The sequence below is a fragment of the Crocodylus porosus genome, unplaced genomic scaffold (assembly GCF_001723895.1).
Source record: "Crocodylus porosus isolate Cpor-Errol unplaced genomic scaffold, CroPor_comp1, whole genome shotgun sequence".
NCBI lineage: Eukaryota > Metazoa > Chordata > Crocodylia > Crocodylidae > Crocodylus > Crocodylus porosus.
The window spans coordinates 120,126,655-120,147,478 of record NW_017728886.1 but is presented as its reverse complement, the minus strand read 5'-3'; the positions used below and the strand labels follow the sequence as shown (position 1 = coordinate 120,147,478).

The 20,824-nt window shown below is 42.0% G+C and overlaps 1 protein-coding gene across 1 annotated transcript in view; it reads left to right on the top strand.

Moving 5' to 3' along the window:
- ABCA13 (ATP binding cassette subfamily A member 13) overlaps positions 1–20,824 on the top strand; it is a 368,570-nt gene that overhangs the window by 22,478 nt on the left and 325,268 nt on the right. The window contains 3 exon segments of the mRNA XM_019537509.1: positions 10,375–10,526; positions 11,910–11,938; positions 13,651–13,814. Coding sequence (XP_019393054.1) covers positions 10,375–10,526; positions 11,910–11,938; positions 13,651–13,814 — 345 coding nt within the window.

Here is a 20,824-nt window from a genome sequence, read left to right as displayed (position 1 = left end):
CTATGACCCCAGCTGACTTCCTGCCCTTTGGGCAGGGGGCTGGACTCGATGATCTCCCAAGGTCCCTTCCAGCCCTAATGTCTATGAGATCTATGAGATAAGTGATCAGAAACTGGTTTAAATCTGTAACAAAACAGTGTTTAGTGCACATAAACCAGTCTGAAAATGGCTGAAACCAGTTTGAGATAAACCTGGTTGAATGTAGTATCAGACTTAACTGATTTGACTTAAACCAGCTTATGCAACATATGTCCCAGACCCCTTGCTGGTCTAAGATAAACCAAACACCCCCAGCATCCCAGAATGCTCTCTCATGGGCAGAGCTGGCTCTGCTCCCTGGCTAGAGCTCTGGCAGAGACTGCAGGTACAGCAGGGTCTGTCTGGCTTCCCCCTGCCCTACCCCACCTCGTTGTTGGCTGCTCAAGCAGGAATCCCACCTTCCTTCCCTCCCATCTCCCACAGCATAGATCCCAGCCCCATGGACCCTATGCATGTGGTAAGCTAGCTAATGCTGAGAGGTGTCTGTGTGTGCATGTCTCCAATTTCACTGGGTCAGGCAGACAGAACAGTGACCGTGTAGGGCTTTTTTGAGCTAATCAACAGGTCAGCTGGAAAGCTGTTTAAGGAGAGTTTGAACTAATGGAGGGAGGCTATTGTTTTGCTGATGGGGTGATAAACACTGTTTTCAGCTCCCTGCTGGCTTCCTGGCCTGTCAGTTTGCTGCAGACAGCATAAAGAAGTAGGGAGAGGAAAATTGAAAAGCTTTGCATCATCAACAGATGCATGTGCTGCACCTCCCCCCATCACTTCAGAGTGCTAGGAGGGGGCTGGGGGCTGGCAACACTCCCATCCCTTGAGCAGCCAGCAGGAAAAAACCTGGGATGGATGGTGCAGGCAGACCAACCTAAGCAGAGGTTCTGCTGGGGCCTGGCCACACCTGCCTCAGCTCAGCACTATGCAAGGGAAGGGAGGGCTGGTCTAGTGCTCCCTGGCTTCTAGCCTGAGCCACTGCAAGCACGTGCCTGAATTTCCTCAGTTCAGAGAGAATTCCCGTCCAGTTACAAACCTGTTCAGCCTAACCTACAAAGATTGAATCAATTCAGGCTCAGGCTTTTTGAATGCCTGTCCCTAGCCTGGTTGTTAAAACCACTTTTTGGACCATTCTGTACTAACAATGCTTTGCCTCTGAGGTGGAAACCGTATGTGTAAAGTTCCACAAATATGAATGTGCAACCACTGTTTTGCCCAGTACTTGCAATGCTATCAGCTGGTGCAGTCTGTATTCTCCCCTGAAATAATCTCAGACTCATGGTTCCCACAGGAATCTGCATTGCTGAAATCACAAGTGTTCTGCCAAAACTACAACAAAGAGAAAGGCTGAAATATGTCAAACAGCTGTGCTGAACAAACATATTTCATAGCTTTTTTGGATATCGCTACCCACACTTAAGATATGCTTTTTAAACAGCATTGTGTCTGTTAACAAGATCCAGAAGAGGGACCACCATCTTGAGCTTCACTTCTGTGCAGAACAAAGGCTACTCCACTCTATTAAAACCACTCGAGGGCTTAGGGCCTACTGAGGGGTTAGCCACTCAGCCTGATACTTGTATGCATATCAGTTCAAGAGCAAGGGGGATGTCAATGCTTAGGGATGCGTTAAGGATGAATATGGCTAGAATTGGATGAAATTTAAACTGTGCTGTTAATACAGCTGTTACTAAAACTTGAGTGTCTATTACTTTTTAACAGGTTGTACTAGGGGCCTGGGAAATCAGTCTTGGGCCAAGGTAGGCAGGAACACAAAGTCCAGGAGAAAAGCCTAAGGAGGCAGTGATAGCACTTGCATACATATTATTTAGAGGTAATTATTGCATGTATGTTTATTACTTAGAATGACTGTATGTGTACTGCGTGCTCAAAGCAAGCTTTGACTAAAAGAGATGCTTTTAAAGCAAAAAAAGAGATGCTTTTAAAAGCAAGCTTTGACTAAAAGAGATGCAGAGCCACCATCCTGGCATCAGGTTGAAAGTTAACCTTATATAATCTTCAAAGGATCCTGTTAAGCACTTATGTTCTGAGGCATGACACATTTAAACAAAACTCTAAATCACTTGCCTGCTCTGTCTCAAAGACCAAAATGTCTTTGAGACAGAGCAGGCAAGTGAATGAATTGGGGATAAGTCATTCCAAAAAAGTGCTTGTTTCATTTCTGCAATAAATTGAGACTACTGTTGTTTGCATGCTCAGCACCTAATTCTGTATATTATTACTCTGTGCCTTGCTCTGAAGTGGAAGCAGTACAGTACTGTGCTGCAACAGCATGCAATGAGCTGTTGATACCTGATGTGCATATTACTGATGATGTGAGTGCGATGTCTCTGAGCTGATCATGCCCAGTACAAATCTGCACAGTTGTGGCTTCCCTTTTTTAGGGAAGAGCGTCTAACAAAGAATATGATGGCAGGGGTCAGGTTCAGACAAGAATTTGCTGAAAGGCTTATGAAAATCACAGATTTAAGTGACATTGCATATCATAGCACACACATCAGAGGGACTTCTTATATTCTGTGTAACTGGGTAACTTGGACAGCATTTGAATTTCAAAGTCACAGCTTCAGGCAAAGCCAATTGCTTTTGTGCACTCAAGTGCTGCAGGAGACTATTTTTGTTCTTTTACATTTCAGTGCTTTTTCAGTCAGAACTATTATGAATCTGGGTGAATTCAAAGTTCATTTTCTGGCATCACCCCTTTATTTTTGGTAATGCCAGAGCTGTTATCATAATGAGACAGTGATGTAGATGATTTCCATCAGTATCCTGATACTAACAGACAAGGGATAGAAATTACGTATAAGCTGGTGTAAGTGATCAGAAACCAATTCAAATCTGTAACACAACAGTGGTTCAGTGCATATAAACCACTTTCAAAATGGCCAAAACTGGTTTAAGACAAACCTGGATGGATGTAGTATCAGAGTGAACTGATTTAGGTGAAATCAGTTTAAAGAACTTCTGTCCTAGATCCCCTCCAGATTCAAGTTAACTCACAGTCCCCCAAAATCCAGGATGCTTTGCACCTTCTCTGCAAACCCCACCTCGCATGGTGGGCTGGCTAGCCTTTACTCAAGCTGTCTGCTCCAGCTGAGCAGACAGGCATGTGTTAATGCCCCCTAGCTTCTATCTTGGGCCACTGCAGGCATGTGGCTGCATTTCCAGAAACCAAAGTGAATGTCTCTTCGCTTGCTTATCAGTTCAGTCTTTGTAGTTTAGATTAACCTGCGAAAATTGGATCAATTCAGCTTTAGGCTTTTTGGCTGTCTGTACTTAGCCATGGTGTCTGCTTTTCCTACTGATGATGTTTCCTCATCCTGGCAATCCCTTGGCTTTTATTTCTAAGGCTCTTGGCCACATCAGGTGATCCCCCCACCCTGCTTACAAGTCAGTTAAATCATTCTTTGCTGCCAAATGTCCACCTGCCAGCTGATATGCTATAACATTTCTTCTGCAAATATTGCAGGCTTATGAAAAAGAAATTACAGTAACAGCACTGAGACCTGGTATTTAGTCACAGAACTAGCTATGGGGAAATCACATCATCTCCAAACACTAGTTATTCATACCCACAGAAATGGGCCAGGGGTCCCACACTTGAAGAATGTCATAGCCTTTTTTTACAACTGCTATTCCTGATTTGCAGCAGTGGACACTTCATCTAGATCACACTGGGCCAGCCACAAAACCAGACTCAACCCGTAATGCTTTCCTTCTTTTCTGTTAATCTATTAATAATGACTCCTCTTTTTACAATCCTTGCATTCATTTTGAAGCCAGGTCAGAGACATGAAAACAAAGTAAATTAAACACTAGAATCAAATACTGCTAAAACGGAACTCAGCTGAAGATCTCCCTCCCCCATCCATCTATCCATCTATCCTCCAGAGTCCTCCTAGGCCCAACAGTAACATTACTGCTGTGAGAATTGAGGCACCTGCCTTGGGTGTTGATTAAAGGTGTGCCTCTAAATGGCAATCCCCAGGGAATCTGTGTAATAGCAGTAGCAGGTGTTCAAGGACCCCATGTTGCAGTTATACTTTGGACCCCCCTCCTCGTTGTGTTGTGATCAGTAGTATAACAGAGAGAGGTGGAAGTAGAAGGCTGATAGAGATAGCAGCCCCAAATGCCAATGACAACACAAAAATAACAGCTGCTGCTAGCTAGCCAAGCTGCCTACGCTCTGTATGCCACCACTGCAACATAGCATCACTATGCCACTGGTTGAAATTGCTAATTTGCCTCTGAGACCAAGAGTGAGGCAGGGAAACTCCTCTCCCCAAACTCTAGGGACATTAGGGCCTGGGTGGTGCCTTTCTTCCTGCTGACCCCAGTCTCCAGAGAAAATCTACAGGGAGGAACCAGTCAGGGAGTGAGGAGCCAAAGCAGGGACCTTTGGGCATTTGGAGATTTCTTTACAGTCTTGGAAGGACTTTCTCTTCTCTTCACTGCGTAGCTGTTCGCTTTGTTCACTCTTGCAGTCCCTTCATTTCCACACCCTTTGTTCTTGCCTCCTTTTCCCTTGTGTCCCTTCCCTTGATTTTTTTCCAGATACTTAATCCTTTTTAACTACATCTATTTTTCTAGCCTCCCCATACTGTAGCACTAGTGTGTTGTTTGCTGTCCTTGCTGGGTTTGCTGGTGTATTACAACCCTTCCCTGACCTGTGCCCATCTTCTTTATTTAGCAATCTTCCTGGAGCCAGGAATCTGTGTTTGTAGGGTGTCTGGGGTTACAGTAACAAATGGGATTTAATCAATACCATTACTGAGGGGGTGTGGAGTGGTGACTGGCACAGTAGCCCCTGATTCTGCCTCTTGGGGGAGGATGCAACAATAACTGCAACCACAGCAGCAGCTGATTGTGCTGCTGCAAACAGCATAGAGGCAACTGTCCCTACCCCAGATGTCTCATGGCTGCCCAGGGTATGGACTGTCCAGCTATACCTCTGGACTGAATATTAATAGTATATGTGAGGGTCTAAAAAGAATACCCGCATGTCACATTAAGGTCCTCTGATTTCAGTGAGTATGAGAAGGAATTTCTTTCTTTATTTCTTTTTTTTAATAGCAAGTGTCCAGAAGCCCATTATGTTTTGCAGCTTTGTGGTGTGTCATTAATGTTCTGTTGTGTTTTATTGTACTAATATGGCATGTGTGGTCTTAGTGGAAAGCCCATGTACTCTGTATCCATTCATGTTGCTTTTATCACCCTAAACATTATGTTATGCTGGCTGTGTATATCTTCATAGTTTTGGACATGGTTCAATCAAGGGTCTGGGGCACTATTTGTTTGTTATGGGGTAAAGCTACTCCTCAACAGCGAGACAACTGATGACAGCAATGTCCCTTTAGCCAGAAGGGGCTCCAGGTGGCATGGGATACAAGAACTCTCTGGTGGATTCTGGTGACTCATGAGAACGTGGGTGGGATGAGGGATGGAAGTGAGTTAGGAAGCTAGCAGTGTGGTTGCTTTGTCTTTGGATGGTTTTTTACTGCTCAGTCTCCTGCAGAAACAGCAGGACAGGGTAGTTTACTAAATTCTGGGCCATTCCACCTTGTGCAAGACTGTTGATGGCAATGATGCTGCACTGCACAGCTATTCCTGAAGGTACAGTTTGAAGACAATGGGCTTGCACAAGTGTATGCAAGAGCACAATTTGTCCTGGAGAACTGTTTTTGGTAATGGTTTGAGATATGGAAAAACTTGATAATATGGGGAGTTTAGCCTAAGTTTGTGGGGTTACGTATAACATGACTGGTCTTACATTTCAGTCCAGCAAGTACTTCCAAATATATTTGACTCTGTTTGTTTGTTTGAACCAATGGAGTCACTCACCTCCCTGTAGATGAACATTTGCAGGATAATGGCCTTAGCACTAGAAATCCTGCAGAGACTGACTCCCCAATACCCCACATGGTTGCTTTTGGAATAGATCTGCATTTTGAGTGAGTTGAATCATTGCATTTTTGTAAAATATTGATCTCTTTTTTTTTGATCTGCAAAACACTGACTCTAGTGCTTTTCAGTATGGTCAAAACATGTCCCTGTTTTTCTCCTCCAAATGTCCATGTTTATAGTTTTCAGATGTTGTTGTGTTGGTAGTAGAAGTAGCATAGTAATAATAGTATAATCTGAAAAATGCAGACATTAGTTCCTAACAAAAAATCTCTCTGTTAACTGAGACTTGCCTATTAGAACACTTCAGAAACAATTGCATTGTTTTGCTTGTAATCCATTTGAGTTTGAGGCAGATAAGAATGAGTTTTCTATAATTCCCAGGCTAGAATTAAAACAAGTTTTATTTAAGACAAAGAATGCCTTGGAAAAGTTAAGATTATATCCTGTCCTAGTTTACAAAAACACTCTGGAATACAAAACTTTTGTGAGAAGTAGGAGTGTTCTTACCAAGATGTAGTTTTGCGGATAGGGTTTCTACAGTGTTCCTTGGAAGAACAAGGCTATGTGAGATTTCTAATGGACAAAGAGCAACAGACTCACCCATGGTCCTGGGAGGGATTCAGACCTGGCAGTGGTGTTGAGACAAGGGACAGCACAGGGGTCAGTGCGGTCATTGTTTTCCCACTCCCCTGGTCAATGACACACATCTCCAGTGGGGTACTGTAGCTGGGAATGCAGAAATGGTGGACCTCTAAGAGCTCCATTGACCAAGTGAAATAGCTCTTTGGGTCAGATCCCACCTGTAGTATCTTTGACATCCCTATAATAGACTGATTGAAGCAAATGTATCATTTTAACAACATTATTTGACTTGATGCTACTTTTGATTTAGTTGTAGTGGAACCCAAAATCAAAGCATGGGTTAAATAAGAATTATTAAAAATAGCTGCTAATTAAATAAGTCTTCCAGGATTTACTTAATTCCCTGCTCACATTTACTCTTAATTAAAATCTGCTTCATGATTATATTATTTTCAAGATTAAAAAAGGACACAAAGGCCTGTTAACCAGGTGTTATCCAGTTACCATAGTTTAGTCAAGCTAGTTTAAAATGGGCAGTATCCAGTTACTTCAATCTTTATCTGATAAATCTGTGGTTCATCAGCAATTTCCTATCTGGTGCCTTGAGAGTGACCTCCAGAGCTTTCAGTTCAGTCTTATAAAATCTTCTTGATCTGCTCCTGCAGTTAATTGTGTTGGAGGTAGTTCCCATGGCTAAATCTTTGTGGAAATGCAGTGTATAAGAGATCTATAGCAGCTGTAATGAAGCTTTAGCAAATACTCCCATCATCAGAAGACCAGCCTTGCATGAGACTGGTGCAGTTGTTGTATGGGGGTGCCCGGGGCTTGCTCAGAGGTCCATCTATTGTGCATCCATCTGTTGCGAAAAGCATAATTGTGTGTGTGTGTGAGAAAGGGGCACTAGAGGGGGTTCCAGAATGGCACCCTTTCCTTCCCTGAAGTTTGCAGGGTCAGGAATAGTTTCACATCACTAAGAACTAGGTCTGAGAACACAGCAGCAGCAACATAGGTCTGTCTTGTCCCCCATGGCAGATAAGACTGACCACCCTCCATCTACTCTCCTTATGCCACCACCTTTCCCTTCCCGTGCTTGAAAACCCCTGCCCCCCTGGGAAGATTTGCCCAAATAATCCTCTACTGCTACAAAACCCATGTAGTAGCCATTACAACAGTCAAGTGCGAGTCAGGACAGACTTTGGGATGCCCTACCTTAAACCAGTAGTCCAGCAAACCCTTTGTCTGCATGCAGGTGTTAGGAAGAGCCGAGGCCTGACTCTCCAGCTGATGTCCCTTAGATCTCGAGAAGGAGATTATGTTTTCTGAATCTGTTTCGCAACCATACCTAACTGTTGCTGCTGTTTGTTGTATATGTGTGCGCTTTCTTTCTCAGCTTTTCAGGGGCTCTATACAAGCTGGAATGTGGATGACTGTAGGAATACTTCTACAAGTTGTTCAGGAAAGGGCCTGGTTTTGAGAAGGGATAGAGGAGGGGAGTGTTACTTTTGGAGTGTTTATAAGGAGATGTGAATTGTCTGACTTGACTGGAGGTTTTACCCAGTGTCTGGATGTGTTCAAAGGCTTTTGCTAGAGATTCTTTCCATTCAAGACCAATAGGATGGCAGTGGAGCTGGGGAAAAAACTGACAGAAACAAAAAGTTATGTAGCAGTGTGGTTGACTGAAGGATGGAAATTAGAGAACAGTGACTTTATTTACTTACTTTTGCAGTTGAGAGGTCTTCACTTGCCCTTTGCGAACAAGTAGAAAATGTAACCTTTACCCACAGGTTCTATTTGACTTGATGAGAAGGAGTAGTAGTTTTTTGAATGGGGTCTCTGCTATGTTACCTCTCACAGCTTGCAATATACTAGGGAGAATTTTCTTCTGTTGTTTACTGTTGTTTTTCTAAGGAATATTGTGGAATAAAGAAAAAGGAAGAGAGAAATATGGTCCTTTTGCTTTGTTTCTATCTGGGAATTAATATACATTGTTTGAATTGAATATTATCAGGCAGCCACTAGATATCACTCTTATAGCCAGCATGTACAGTTTTGTTTAGCTGAAAATGTGAGAGCTAAGAGAAATTCCATGCCTGTAATGTAATGTTCTTTCCGTAAGTAAGCTCTTGCATAGCCTCATAAAATTGTTATGAACTACATATGCAGTATATAGACACTGTTCACAATAAAGCAGATACTTACTACATCATCTCAGACTTGCCTATATTGGACTGTCAAAAGGCTGAGAGTTTAATTACATGAAATTTGCATATTTTGTTTGAAAGCGGCATAATAACAACTTTTTGTTAGCTTGGTACGTGTTGATCCAAAGCTTGCAATATATTGTTTTATTGTCAACTTTATCATGGAAGCCAATGCAAGGCAATAAATTTACAACCCGCCCTACTAGCCTAACAGTTGCTTCTAGAAGGAAAACTGCGCTTTGAGTATTAAGAATCTGTCTTTGAAACTGTTGCTGCAAAGATTTTGGTGGTCATTCTTGCTGTTTGCTTGTTGCTTGTAAACACATCAGATGTTTGCAAGGCAGTTTGGTAGGTTAGTTAGTCAGAGAAGGTAAAACTGCTCCTTGTTCAGGGAGGCAGAATAAAGGTTCTGCTTTAGTTGTGTCTCTTGAGTAGGGCATGACTCTCACTGCTGTGCAGTGACTCTGTTTACATAGCCTGGGTAGAATAGCAGAGATGGTTAGTCATTTTTTTTTTCCCCATATCTTGAGTGACCTGTCAGATTTGTGAAGAAATCCCCTCCTATTATCAATCATCTGCTTCAGTGCACTTTAGTTGATCAACACTTTTTTGGAAGGGCTCATCACTTGAGATGGAGTCATTGCATGCACAAATACAGACTGGGGGATGACTGGCTAGGCTGTGGTACTACGGAGAGGGATGTGGAGGGCTACAGTGAATCATATGCTGAATATGAGCCAATAGTGTGCTCTTGTGGGGAAAAAAAAGCTAACAATATACAGTACTACGTTGTACCAGTAGGAGTGTCATTTGCAAATCTAAGTAAGTGATTCTGAAACTGTTCAGCACTGGAGAGACTTCAGCTGAAGTGCTGCATCTAGTTTGGGGCTCCACACTTCAAGAAGGGTGTGGAGAGATGGGAAAGAGTCTAGAAGAGAACAAAAGTTATTAGGAGCCTGGGAGACGAGACTTAAGAGGAAAGGCTAAAAGAACTAAGGTGATTTAGTCTGGAAAAGAGAAGACTGAGGGGGATTTGGTAACAGTTTTGAAAGGAGATCATAGAGAGGATGGAGATGAGTTTTTTCTGTGGCCTCAGGGAACAGAAGTAGGAGCAATGGCCCCAAGCTGCAGCAGAGGAAATTTAGGTTGCAGATTAGAAGGAACTTTTTGATCATGAGAGTGGTTAAACATTGGAACGGGCTTCTTAGAGAAATTATGAAATCTCATCTTTGGATGTTTTCAAGAGCAGGTTGGGCAGATATGTGTCTGGGATAGTTCTGGTTAGGGATGATCCTGCCTTGAGCATGGGGCTGGACTAGATGACCTCCTGAGGTCCCTTCCAGCCCCACTTTCTTATGATTCTATGATCACTGGTCATTGTCTCAGTCAGGACATCAAACTAGAGGAGGTGTCTATGCCAGATTTCATTTGCCTCCCTCCCCACCAGGCTTTTGGGAGTTTTATTGTAACAGAAGCTGTAAGGAACTTGGGGGGAAAAAAAGATAAAATAAAAATCAGGTAAATATAGACCATTGAAACCCTCACCTACACCCTACATGCCTGAGCTCACAGGTGACAGAGAAGTATTTTTTTTTCCCAACACTGTTTTAAAATGATGCGGTCTTTGCTCCTCAAGAGCCTCCGATTTCCAAGATGGTCCAGAGAGACTTTTGGGAAATGACATGGCCTTCCTGAAAGAAATACAAGACCTTGCAGAGGAAATCTTAGAGACCACTGAGAAAACTTTGATTCTCTTCCCCACACCTTTTGTAAAACAATGGCTATCAGGTAAGCCACCATTTTATAGATACAGACTGTCTTGTGTATAAGATAGCAAGTGACAGCCATTTAAAATGGATAGCAGCTCTTTTTGCCATGAAAAAGTCATGTTCTAGTTCAGAAATTGATCAAGAAGTAGCATCATTGCAATAATTACTATTGGTTCTTCTGTCTCAGGGAACCCAAAGGTGACATACAGTAGGATTGATGCCTGATCCCCATAAACTTTTAAGCTAAATATGAAACCTGACGAAATATTTGTGGATGCTAAATAAAAGAAGGGATTAGGGAGAGTAATATGATGAGTGGAGCTTGAGAAAAGAGGATCAGGCTGTAAGAAGTGTTCTCTATTGAGGCTGGGGTAGATCACATATTTATATTGGTATGGGAGAAATGGACAATATAAGCTCCTTCACCACCATAGCCTACTTAAATCTGGTGTAGAATTACTCCAGGAAAAATCGGCGGTAAAACACCAGTGTAAGTTACACTGGTGTAGATGTTATCTGTCTGCCTCCATCCCAGGATAGAAAATTCTCAGTGCAAATCTCAAAATTGGTAAAATTTTGGGCATGTTACGATTAATTGCATGATAACTGCATATAACGTTACAAATGTAACATCTACATAAAATGCTACCCACCACTTGCATCACTTATTACTAACAAAACAGACTTTGGAGGTGGGAGGAATTATAAGGACAAAGTTCAGTAATGTGATCATATGGGCACATTGATATTCAAGAATGTCCCTAGATCCCCTGGGTTGAGCAGGCACGGTATATAAGCTAGTGCAATGATCTAACTTCTTGTTTTTCCTAGTACTTATGCTGCAGTATATACATGTGCTACACTTTTTTGGAGGAGTGTTGAGTCATTTAGCCACTTCCCTGAGTGGAGGAGGCAGTAAAATCCTACCAATTTATGGTAGTCTTAGGAAGAGGCTACATTGTGGAAAGCTAGAGCTGGTCATATTTTGCACTGGATATGCACTTGCCCCATGCATGTTAATCTGTGTTAGCAAATTAATTTTGATCTGTGTTGGTAGGTATACAGCCAGCACCCTTCTCTAGCCTATCCTCAAGCACCATCTACCATCTCCATCATCTTGGATGGCCCCTAGTATCTATGCAGAATAGTTAGAGATACCATAGTCATCACCAATTAATAATGTTGTTAAATAATATACTTGTAAATACTGGGAAACAGGAAGTTTTCATACTGGTGTAGTCTGAGTCTTGAGCCTCTTTTCCTTAATATACAGTCTGTGTGTGTGTATATATAATTTAGAATATGAATATAATATGATATATATGAATGTCTACAAGTTGTATGGTAGCAAAGGTTCTGCTGTTAATAATGATATATCTCTGGAATATTCTTGTTTTTACAGGGCTGAACGACAGCTCTGTTTTGTTAGCTGTAAGTATCTTCACTTTTCATTATGAAATTATCATGCCGGCTTTAGAGTTTGTATCATTATAGTATTGAAGAGTAGACATTAAAGAGCAGAAAATGTAATACTTTTCATGTTTTGGTCAAAGTATTTGTAAAGGCTGGGATATTGCTGAGAAAACAGAGTAGTCTCTTGGACTTAATAAAGAGCCATTAATTGCTAGATTACTAATTTGCACCTGGCTTAGGTTATTACTGGCTAAAAGCCATTGCTGTATGTCTGTTATGAGATTTTTAAAAGTGTACCTATCAGGCTACTCTATGTATTTGAACAAAATGGGTAAAGATGTAATACAAAACACTCTTAACAAAAAGGCTCTTCCATCCTCGTGTTCTGAGTGTTTGTGGTTTCCAACAGCATGTAAAAGATGCTTATTACAGTAAAAACAGAAAGATGTGGGTGCTGTCTAGAAGAGATTGTGTCTAATTTAGATGTGATGCAGTTATTCTGGCTAATGAATAGCAGAATAGAGATGGAGTGAAAAAGGACAGGGTGACTGTGTTTAGAAGAAATGTCCCTCTCAGTCCTTTGGTAGTCCCTTTTGATATGTGTTTGCCATCCATCCAGTCCCTAGTGTAGATAAATCATCTGCTATCGCAGCTTGTTCGCAATTCTGGTGGAAAGACAAAAACTGAATGGGTACAGAATTTAATTTCCAAGGCTGTCAATTCTATACTTTTTCAGAAATCACTAACTTTCAATATCCAAAGTAAATTTGCTGTGTAGTTTCAGTGATGTCTGCCTCTTTGCATGGCCTAAAACTTCATTTTACAATCTGAAAAGGATTAGATGGCATTTTACAAGCAATATCTGTAAATTACTCTTTTAGATATTTAACTGGAAGGAGCTACATAATGGCAAGGTTTTCTTTCTGGAACTTATAAAATAAAAACAGAATCACATTCATCAATGTGTTAAATCTCAGTTATTATTGAACTTGGCCTTGAACCTTTCTTCCCCCTTTTTCTTCCCAATAATGAGAGAAAATGTACAAAGGTCTTGGTACCACCATAAGCCTTGGTCATCTTGGTAAACACTTATGCTAGAGTCCCACTGAAGGGCTTCCCCCTGTGACTGGCATAATAAGCACTGGCACATTTTCCTGTTTATGTTTTGCAGAACCATATGAAGGTATTACCCAGCATAATAGATGTCATCTTTATCAAATCACTAATCAGAGTAGGGTCAACTGGACTCAGCTAATCCCTCTTCATTCTTCCTGGCCTGTTTCATGGAAGCTTTTCACAAAGAGCTGGAAAAGCAAGGATGGAATGGAGGCTTCACCCCTCTCATCATTCCTTGACCATGCCTAGTTGTTAGTCCCCCAGAGACATTGTGTTTCTGTTGCAGGGCTACAGAACACTTTGCTTTTGGATTTCGGAGTTAATCCTTTTCTTTTCTCTGAACAGAAGCTGAGGAAGGGGATGCCTTGGGTTTTTCATAATTCTGTTTTCCCACCAGGGATGCATGTATAGTTAAGTTATGACTACTAGGCATTCAAAAAACAGCGGATGTGTCACAGGGTGAATGTACAAAGCCAGTTGCTTCCTTTCTTAAAAGTTTTCTAATGGTTAATAATTCCTGGGAAGCGATAGGGGGAGTTAGGAAAAGGCAGGTCACTGGACCTCCCTCCCCCCATAATATTTAACACACACAGCTTTTTTTTTTTTTAATAAAGGTGGATTTAAATAAAGCAGAAGAGATCATTTCTACAGTTGAAAGCCTTTACAAACTACCCTACTTTTGGGACCTTCTTCACTTGCTCCCCAGACCGCAGGCAAGCAGCCTTTACAAAGATGATTTGATACATACTCTAGCACAGTTTCTGGAGACCTTTAAAAAGTAAGTACTAAAATCTGGAAAACGTATGGGTTGATTCTTGGTTTCTCTTGTTTGCCAGGATTAATATACCTGTCTAATTTATTGTGCTGCCCACATGCATTTTTAATGGGAGAGAATCCCTATATAGACATGCATGCACATAGAGGGAGAAAGAGAAAAATGGAATTCTTCACTTGCCCTTATCCATGGGAGAGATGGATCGGGAAAAATATCCATGGGGAAAAATGGAATTTCGCACTTGCCATCCTTTGGAGACTGACCATAGATCAGGGCTGGCAAAACATAGCCCATGGGCTGCATCCTGTCTGCCAGGCAATCAGTCTTGCGAATGGGGACTCTCTGTAAGCCCTGGCCCTGGGCTGCCCCTCTGCAAGCTGGGGCCCCCATGCAGGAGGTGTGGCTCTGGTTGCTAAGCAATCAACCGCCAGCCAGCTTGGCCTGACCCACCCCAGCCCCAAGCCAGGGGGTGCTAAAGACAAGAAGCTTCTGCCTGGCACCATGCTACTACTGTGTGTGGCCGGGAACTTGGGTGGGAGCGCAGGAGCTGCATGCTATGGGGCCAGGTGGGGCAAGCCCTGCTTGTTGCCACCACGCGCAGTTCTAGAAACTCGCACACTCCAGGGACTCTGAGGATCCCACCACACACACCCACTCTGCAACTGTACACCCCCCCGTCCCCTCCATTTACTCCCCACAGACAATATACAAGACTAAGACTCTATTTTGAGCTATTATGCAATCTCCTGTAGATGCACTCTTCAAATCAAGACAAAATATGTTTGTAAATAAAATTAAAGTAAGTTATAGTAGATGTTTGATTTTATTTATTTATTTATTTTTAAGTACTGTATATGATTTTGTGTCATTCCCCTCCTCCCTCCCCCCGGAATATTTCCAGGGCAACAGGAGGGACTCCCAGTGGCAAAGGTCAGGGGATTAGAGAATGGGACTTCTGGCCTTAAGATGGCGATCAGTGAGTGGGGTACCTGGCAAGGGGCAGGTCTACCCTTGTGCCCCTCAACAGCTCATCAAAACTTGTTAAGCTGCCCTCCAGCTGAAATAATTGCCTACTCCTGCTGTAGACTGTAGTGGTGACAGAGTTAAGCCAACATGTGACCAGAAACAAGCCCCTTTGCTTCAGTGGGAAAGTTTTATGATCCTTGTCTTCTGTTGTAGACTCCTTTCTCCACAACCCTGGCTGTATCTCCATCTTGCCAGAAGGATTTTGGGAAGCTGTCATATGCTAGCAGGGGCTGAAATGAGCCTTTTGTGCCCAGTGGCTCTAGTTTTAGCTTGTCTTTTTGGATTCTCTGTGTTCTCAGTTAATGTAAGATTATTATCTGAGGGTCACTGGAAATGTTGAAAACTTGGAGTCCATGTCCATGCTCAAGAGCCTCTCAGTATAAATTTGCATATTTTTTTCTCAGTTGTATTTAATACAATTTTTCTAATATAGTTTAATGAAATTCTTATTTGGCAGTCGATAGGAATCAATATTAGAGACCTGATTTTGTTTCACTGTGTAGTTCTTTCCCTGTCAATGCAGGTCACTGTCAATTTCACATGGAAAGAAACAACCTATTTCAGTAGCATAGGCAGCCCATCCAAAAACTCCCGTCTTATATTCTCTGGCTAGCCAAACTCACTAGAAACCACATACAGTAGCTATGAGTTCATCTTGCTCCCTCCAGCATATTCCATTCACCATCATCACTGAATTTAGTTCTCCTCACTGCTATTGGTAGGAACAGCATCAGGCGGCCTGGGTACTACAGAGGGAAATTGCTGTAGAATTTAGAAAGTGAAGCAGGAAACCAAAATGGCTTAAGGGCAAAGAAGGAGCTTGGAGGATTATTTATTAGAAACCATTTCTATTATGATTCTTTCTAAGTCAGTCACTTTGGTTCAAGCTTGCAGTATAAGAAGTTGTTTACATTTTAGACTTATTCCTAAAATCTGTGGATCCTGCATCCCAGCCACCTGCAGAGGGTTCAGGATTGAGGGTATGGTCGGGGGTAGAAAGGTAAGAAAGGTTTAATGACTTAACAAAAACACAACTACGCATAGTAACAAGACAAACAATAACAGACAGGAACAATTCATGTCAGCAAGTTATCAGCAGTCCCCTCCAATGCCTGATATACAACAAGTTTCTTTTTCCACAAAGTTCAGTGAAGTCAGGCATCCCCGATCGGTGCTGTCCAAGAGGTACCAAGAAGGACCCTGGAATTTAGTCCTTGGGCTCCTCGAGATCCACAGGCCCACTGGTCCAGGCCAGCAGCTAACTAATCCTTTTCACAGAGCTGTATCTTCCTTCAGAATTATTTCTGGGTATTCCAGCCAATTTTATAGCTTCTGAACAGTACTGATAATGTACAGCCACTCAGATTCTTTTTACTTCAACTGTCCTTAGACTGACCAATAGCAGTACAAGCCTTGCATTCCTTTGATTAAAGTTAATTTTAACTACGCCACAGGGCCTTACTACTTCAAGGCTTTGCTAAATTTACTAGGCCTTACTTATACAAGGCCTTACTACATCTTAAACTTTAATTAGGCTCTTAGCAACAGCATATACCTTAATATCTAAACAAATGCAGAAAAACACTTGGTCTAATCTTTCTAGAGCCTCCAGCAAGCACCTTTATCACACAGACATAATTTTCAGCTGTCACAAACTTGCTGATAATCAAACCCCCATACATAACCATTGGAAAAGCTTTGTGGCACTGGTGGTCACATGACCAACTTTCTTCAGATTCTGAGGGTAGAATAAAAATGAAGGAAAGATTTTAATTTTGTTTTCCCACTTCCTTATCAATAACTCTGGGCACATCTACACCATAAAGGGACTGTGCTGGAAAGTGCAGCATTAAGTAACACATGCTTTTTGATATGCGTGACATCGTTAAAGGATGCAAAAGAAGCATCTTTGGTGCAGCACCTGGTGTATGCCAGTGAACAAGCATGCACCAGACCTTGTGGTGCATGCCCAGTGTCTTATTGTAGGGGGCTATGACATATCTTTTTGGGATGGAGCAGACATGCTGTACCACTATGGTGGTCTCTGCCTTGATCTTATGACCATGGTTTAGACAAGCTTCAGGGGAGTGCTTTGTGCTCCAGAGGTGGTGAGGATAAGTAGCTATTTGGGGCTGTACACTAAATTGAAGAAATGTCCAGTATTTTTTCTGAAATATTTCATTTAGGAAATTTTATCATGCAGAGAACACCATGTCATTTTTCCCTTATATAAAAACATTAAAATTTATATATTAGCTTATCATATGTAAATTTTAAACTAAAAGTTGGGGAAAAGCCAACAGGTATGGAACAGTGTACAGTTCAGATTGACACATCCTACGGGGGTGAAACCATAAGAAACTGTAGGGGAGGGGAGTAGTCGGGTGAAACATGGAGGATACCAGCATGAACAAATAGAAATACTTATTAAAAGGTCTTACACAAGTAGCCAACCAAGCAACAATCAAAAATGTAAGTGCTTTTATACTAATGCCAGAAGACTAAGATCCAAGATGGAGGAACTTGAATGTTTAGCAGTAAATAATAATATTGACATAATAGGTATCTCTGAATTGTGGTAGAATGAGGAATACCAATGGGATGCTCTAATACCAGGATACAAACTATAAAGGAATGATTGAATAGGTTGTACTGGTGGGGGACTAACACTCTACATCAGATTGCATCAAATTAAATAGGGTAGATTTTTTCAACTGATAAGAGATACTGTAGAATCTCTGTAAATATAAATTCTGTGGTTTAATAAAAATAAATACATCTCGGTATATAATATTGACCACCCCCCCCAGACCAGGATGGTAACAGTAAGCTAGAAATGCTAAGGGAGTTGAGGGTGGCTGCAAAAGCATAAAGCACAGTAATAATATGTGAATTATGCACAAATAGACTTAGCCAATCTAACCACAGGCAGGGATGCAGAGACAAATTTCTTGATGTTATAAAAGATTCTTTTTTGGAGCAATTAGTCCTGGAACCTACAAGAGAAAAGGCCATTCTTAATCTACCTGTAAGTAGTGCACAGGATTTGCTGCAAAATGTAAGTGTTGCTGAGCCTTTGTGCAGTTGTGACCCCATAGCAGTTGGTTTAACAACCAGGTAGGTGGGGAAGCGAAAAGAAAACCTACCACAGTAACCTTTAACTTTAAAAGGGGAGACTATACCAAAATGAGGATGCTAGCGAGACAAAAGCTAAAAGGGGCCCACCCCTACGGAAGTGAAAAACTTGGAAACATCATGGAAAACGTTTAAGAACATGATATTGGAAGCACAGAGCAAATGCATACAGCAAATCAAAAAGTGGAAAGCTGACCAAAAGAAAACCAGCATGATTTAATGGTAGAGTTGTAGATGCAATAAACAAAAAAAAAAAGGCTTATTTCAAAAGATGGAAGACAGATCCTAATGAGGAAAATAAGAAAGAGCACAAATGGTGGAAAATCAAATCTAGAAATGTGATAGGACAAGCTAAGACATTTTGAGAGAGAACTTGCTAGAGACCTAAAAGGAAACTAATATTTCCTTACGTACATTTGAAGCTGAAGACCTGCTGGGGGGTCAGTGGGGCTTTTGGATGATCAGGGTGTAAAAGGGGTGCTAAAGGATGACAGGGGCGTTGCTGAGAAACTAAATGCATTCTTTGCATCTGTTTTCATTGTGGAAGATGTTGGGGAGATTCCCTTAGTCAATCCACTCCTCTCTAGGGACAAGTCAATGGATCTGACTGAAATTGAGGTTTCAACTGATTAGATGATAGAGGAAATTGATTAAACTACACAGTAGTGAATCGCCAGCACCTGATGGCATTCACTTTAGGATCCTGAAGGAGTTTATACCAGAAATTGCTGAAGGGTTGCCACTGACTGGAGGGTTGCCACTGTGACTTCCATATTTAAGAAGGGCTTTAGAGAGGAGAGGACCCAGGGAATTACAGCTGGTGAGTCTAACTTGTTCCTGGAAAACTGGTAAAAACAGTAATAAAAAAAAAAAAGAATTGTTCAATACATGGATGACTGTAACTTGCTGGGGAAGAATAAACCTGGTTTTATCAATGGGAAATAATGCCTCACCAATCTAATGGAGTGCTTTGGGAGTATGAGTAAGCAGATGGATCAGGGTGATGCAGCTGACACAGTATATCTAGGCTTCCAAAAAAGTCTTTGACAAGGTCCCCCATTAGAGGTTCTTAACAAAGTTAAGTAGTCACGAGATTACAGAGGAGGTACATTTTTGGATTAGAAATTGGCTTAAAGATAGAAAACAAAGAATATAAGTGGTCAGTTTTGGGGATGGAAAGAAGTAAACAGTAAGGTCTCTCAGGGCTTGTTCTTTGGGACCAGTGCTGTTTAACATATTCATAAATGATCTGGAAAAGGGGGTGAGTAGCAAGATGGCCAGGTTTGTGGATAATGCAACATTAGTCAGAGTGCTAAAGTCCAAGGTGGACTGTGAAGAATTACAGGAGGATCTGGCACTATTGAGTGAATGAGCAACTAAATGGCAAATTAAATTCAATGTAGATTTGTATAAAGTGATGCACATGATCAAAATTACCCACACTATACTTGCATTATGATGGGCTCTATATTAGCTGTCCCTCTATATCAGGAAAAAGATCTGGGAGTTGTGGACAGTTCACTAAAAGCATCAGCTGTCAAGAAGGCAAACAAAAGGTTAGGAATCATTAAGAAGTGAATTTGTAAACTAAATATAAAGTATTGTTTTGCTCCTTCATAAATCCATGGTGCATATACACCTTGAATAGTGTCCAGTTTTCATCCTCACACCTCAGAAAGAATATGGAAGAACTAGAGAAGGTATAGAGAAGAACAAAAAGGAGAATTAGTGAAATGGAGGGGCTTCCATATAAGGAGAGATTAAAGAGTCTAGGCCAGGGGTGGGCAATTATTTCAGCCTGAGGACCACATAGGCAGTTCTGGGGAGCTGTTGTGGGCCAGTCAGCACCCTTCCCCTGCTTGTGAACAGCCCAGAGCCCATGTACCTCGTGGCTCCTCACCAACACCAGTGCTAAGCAGCAGCTGAGATCAAAGCCCTGGCCCCACCTCACTCCGGACTCATCCTACAGTGGACCAGCTCTGGACCAGTCAGGACATGCAAAGCCCTGACCCCAGCCCACTCGTGCCTGCTCTGGATTGCCCACTCATGATGAGCAGTGGTGCCAGCCTGGGCTACACTGTGGCTGTCAGGGCTGTACGCACAGGTCCCAGCCAGTCTGAAGCTGGTCCGCTCTGGTTAAGGCAGGTCTGGAGTGGGTGTGGGGTGAGCCAGGCTGGGCTGTGTGAATGGGTCCCTGTCAGTCCCCATGCTGCTGAGGCCAGAGTCCAGCTTTGGAGCTGCCCCAGCCCTGCTGTGCACTCAGGAGTGGCAGGATGCACCACAGGCTGGATGGTACCTGCAAGGGACCAACTGTGGGCTAAATAAAGTCCCTCCACAGGCCATATCTGGCCTGTGGTCTGTATTTTGCCCATCCCTGGTGTAGGCCTATTCAGTTTAGAAAAGAGATGCTTGAGGAGGGGACCTAATAAGGGCTTACAAAATACTAAATGGTGAAGGGAAAGTAAATAGGGATTTATCATTTACCATCTCTTGCAATCAAGAACAAGGAGTCACAAAATGACACTCGTAGCTAGGAAGTTTAAAACTAACAAAAGGAAGTTCTTTTTCACACAGCATGCAATTAAAATGTGGCCACAAGGTGTTGTGGAAACTGGCAGGTTAACTATTTTCAAAAAAGAATTGGGCAGATTTTTGGAGGAAAGGTGCCTTAGTAGTTACAGAGCATAGGATGATGCAGTGAACAGTCTCTGCATCAGAAGTTCCTAGATCAGAGGTCTTTAACCTTTTTCAATAAATGTATCCCTTCTCTCTCAAAGTTGCAGCTCATGTATGCTTTTACATTTTTTTCTTGTTTTTAAGGGGGGGGGGCAGATTGAGCCCCCCACAGTAAG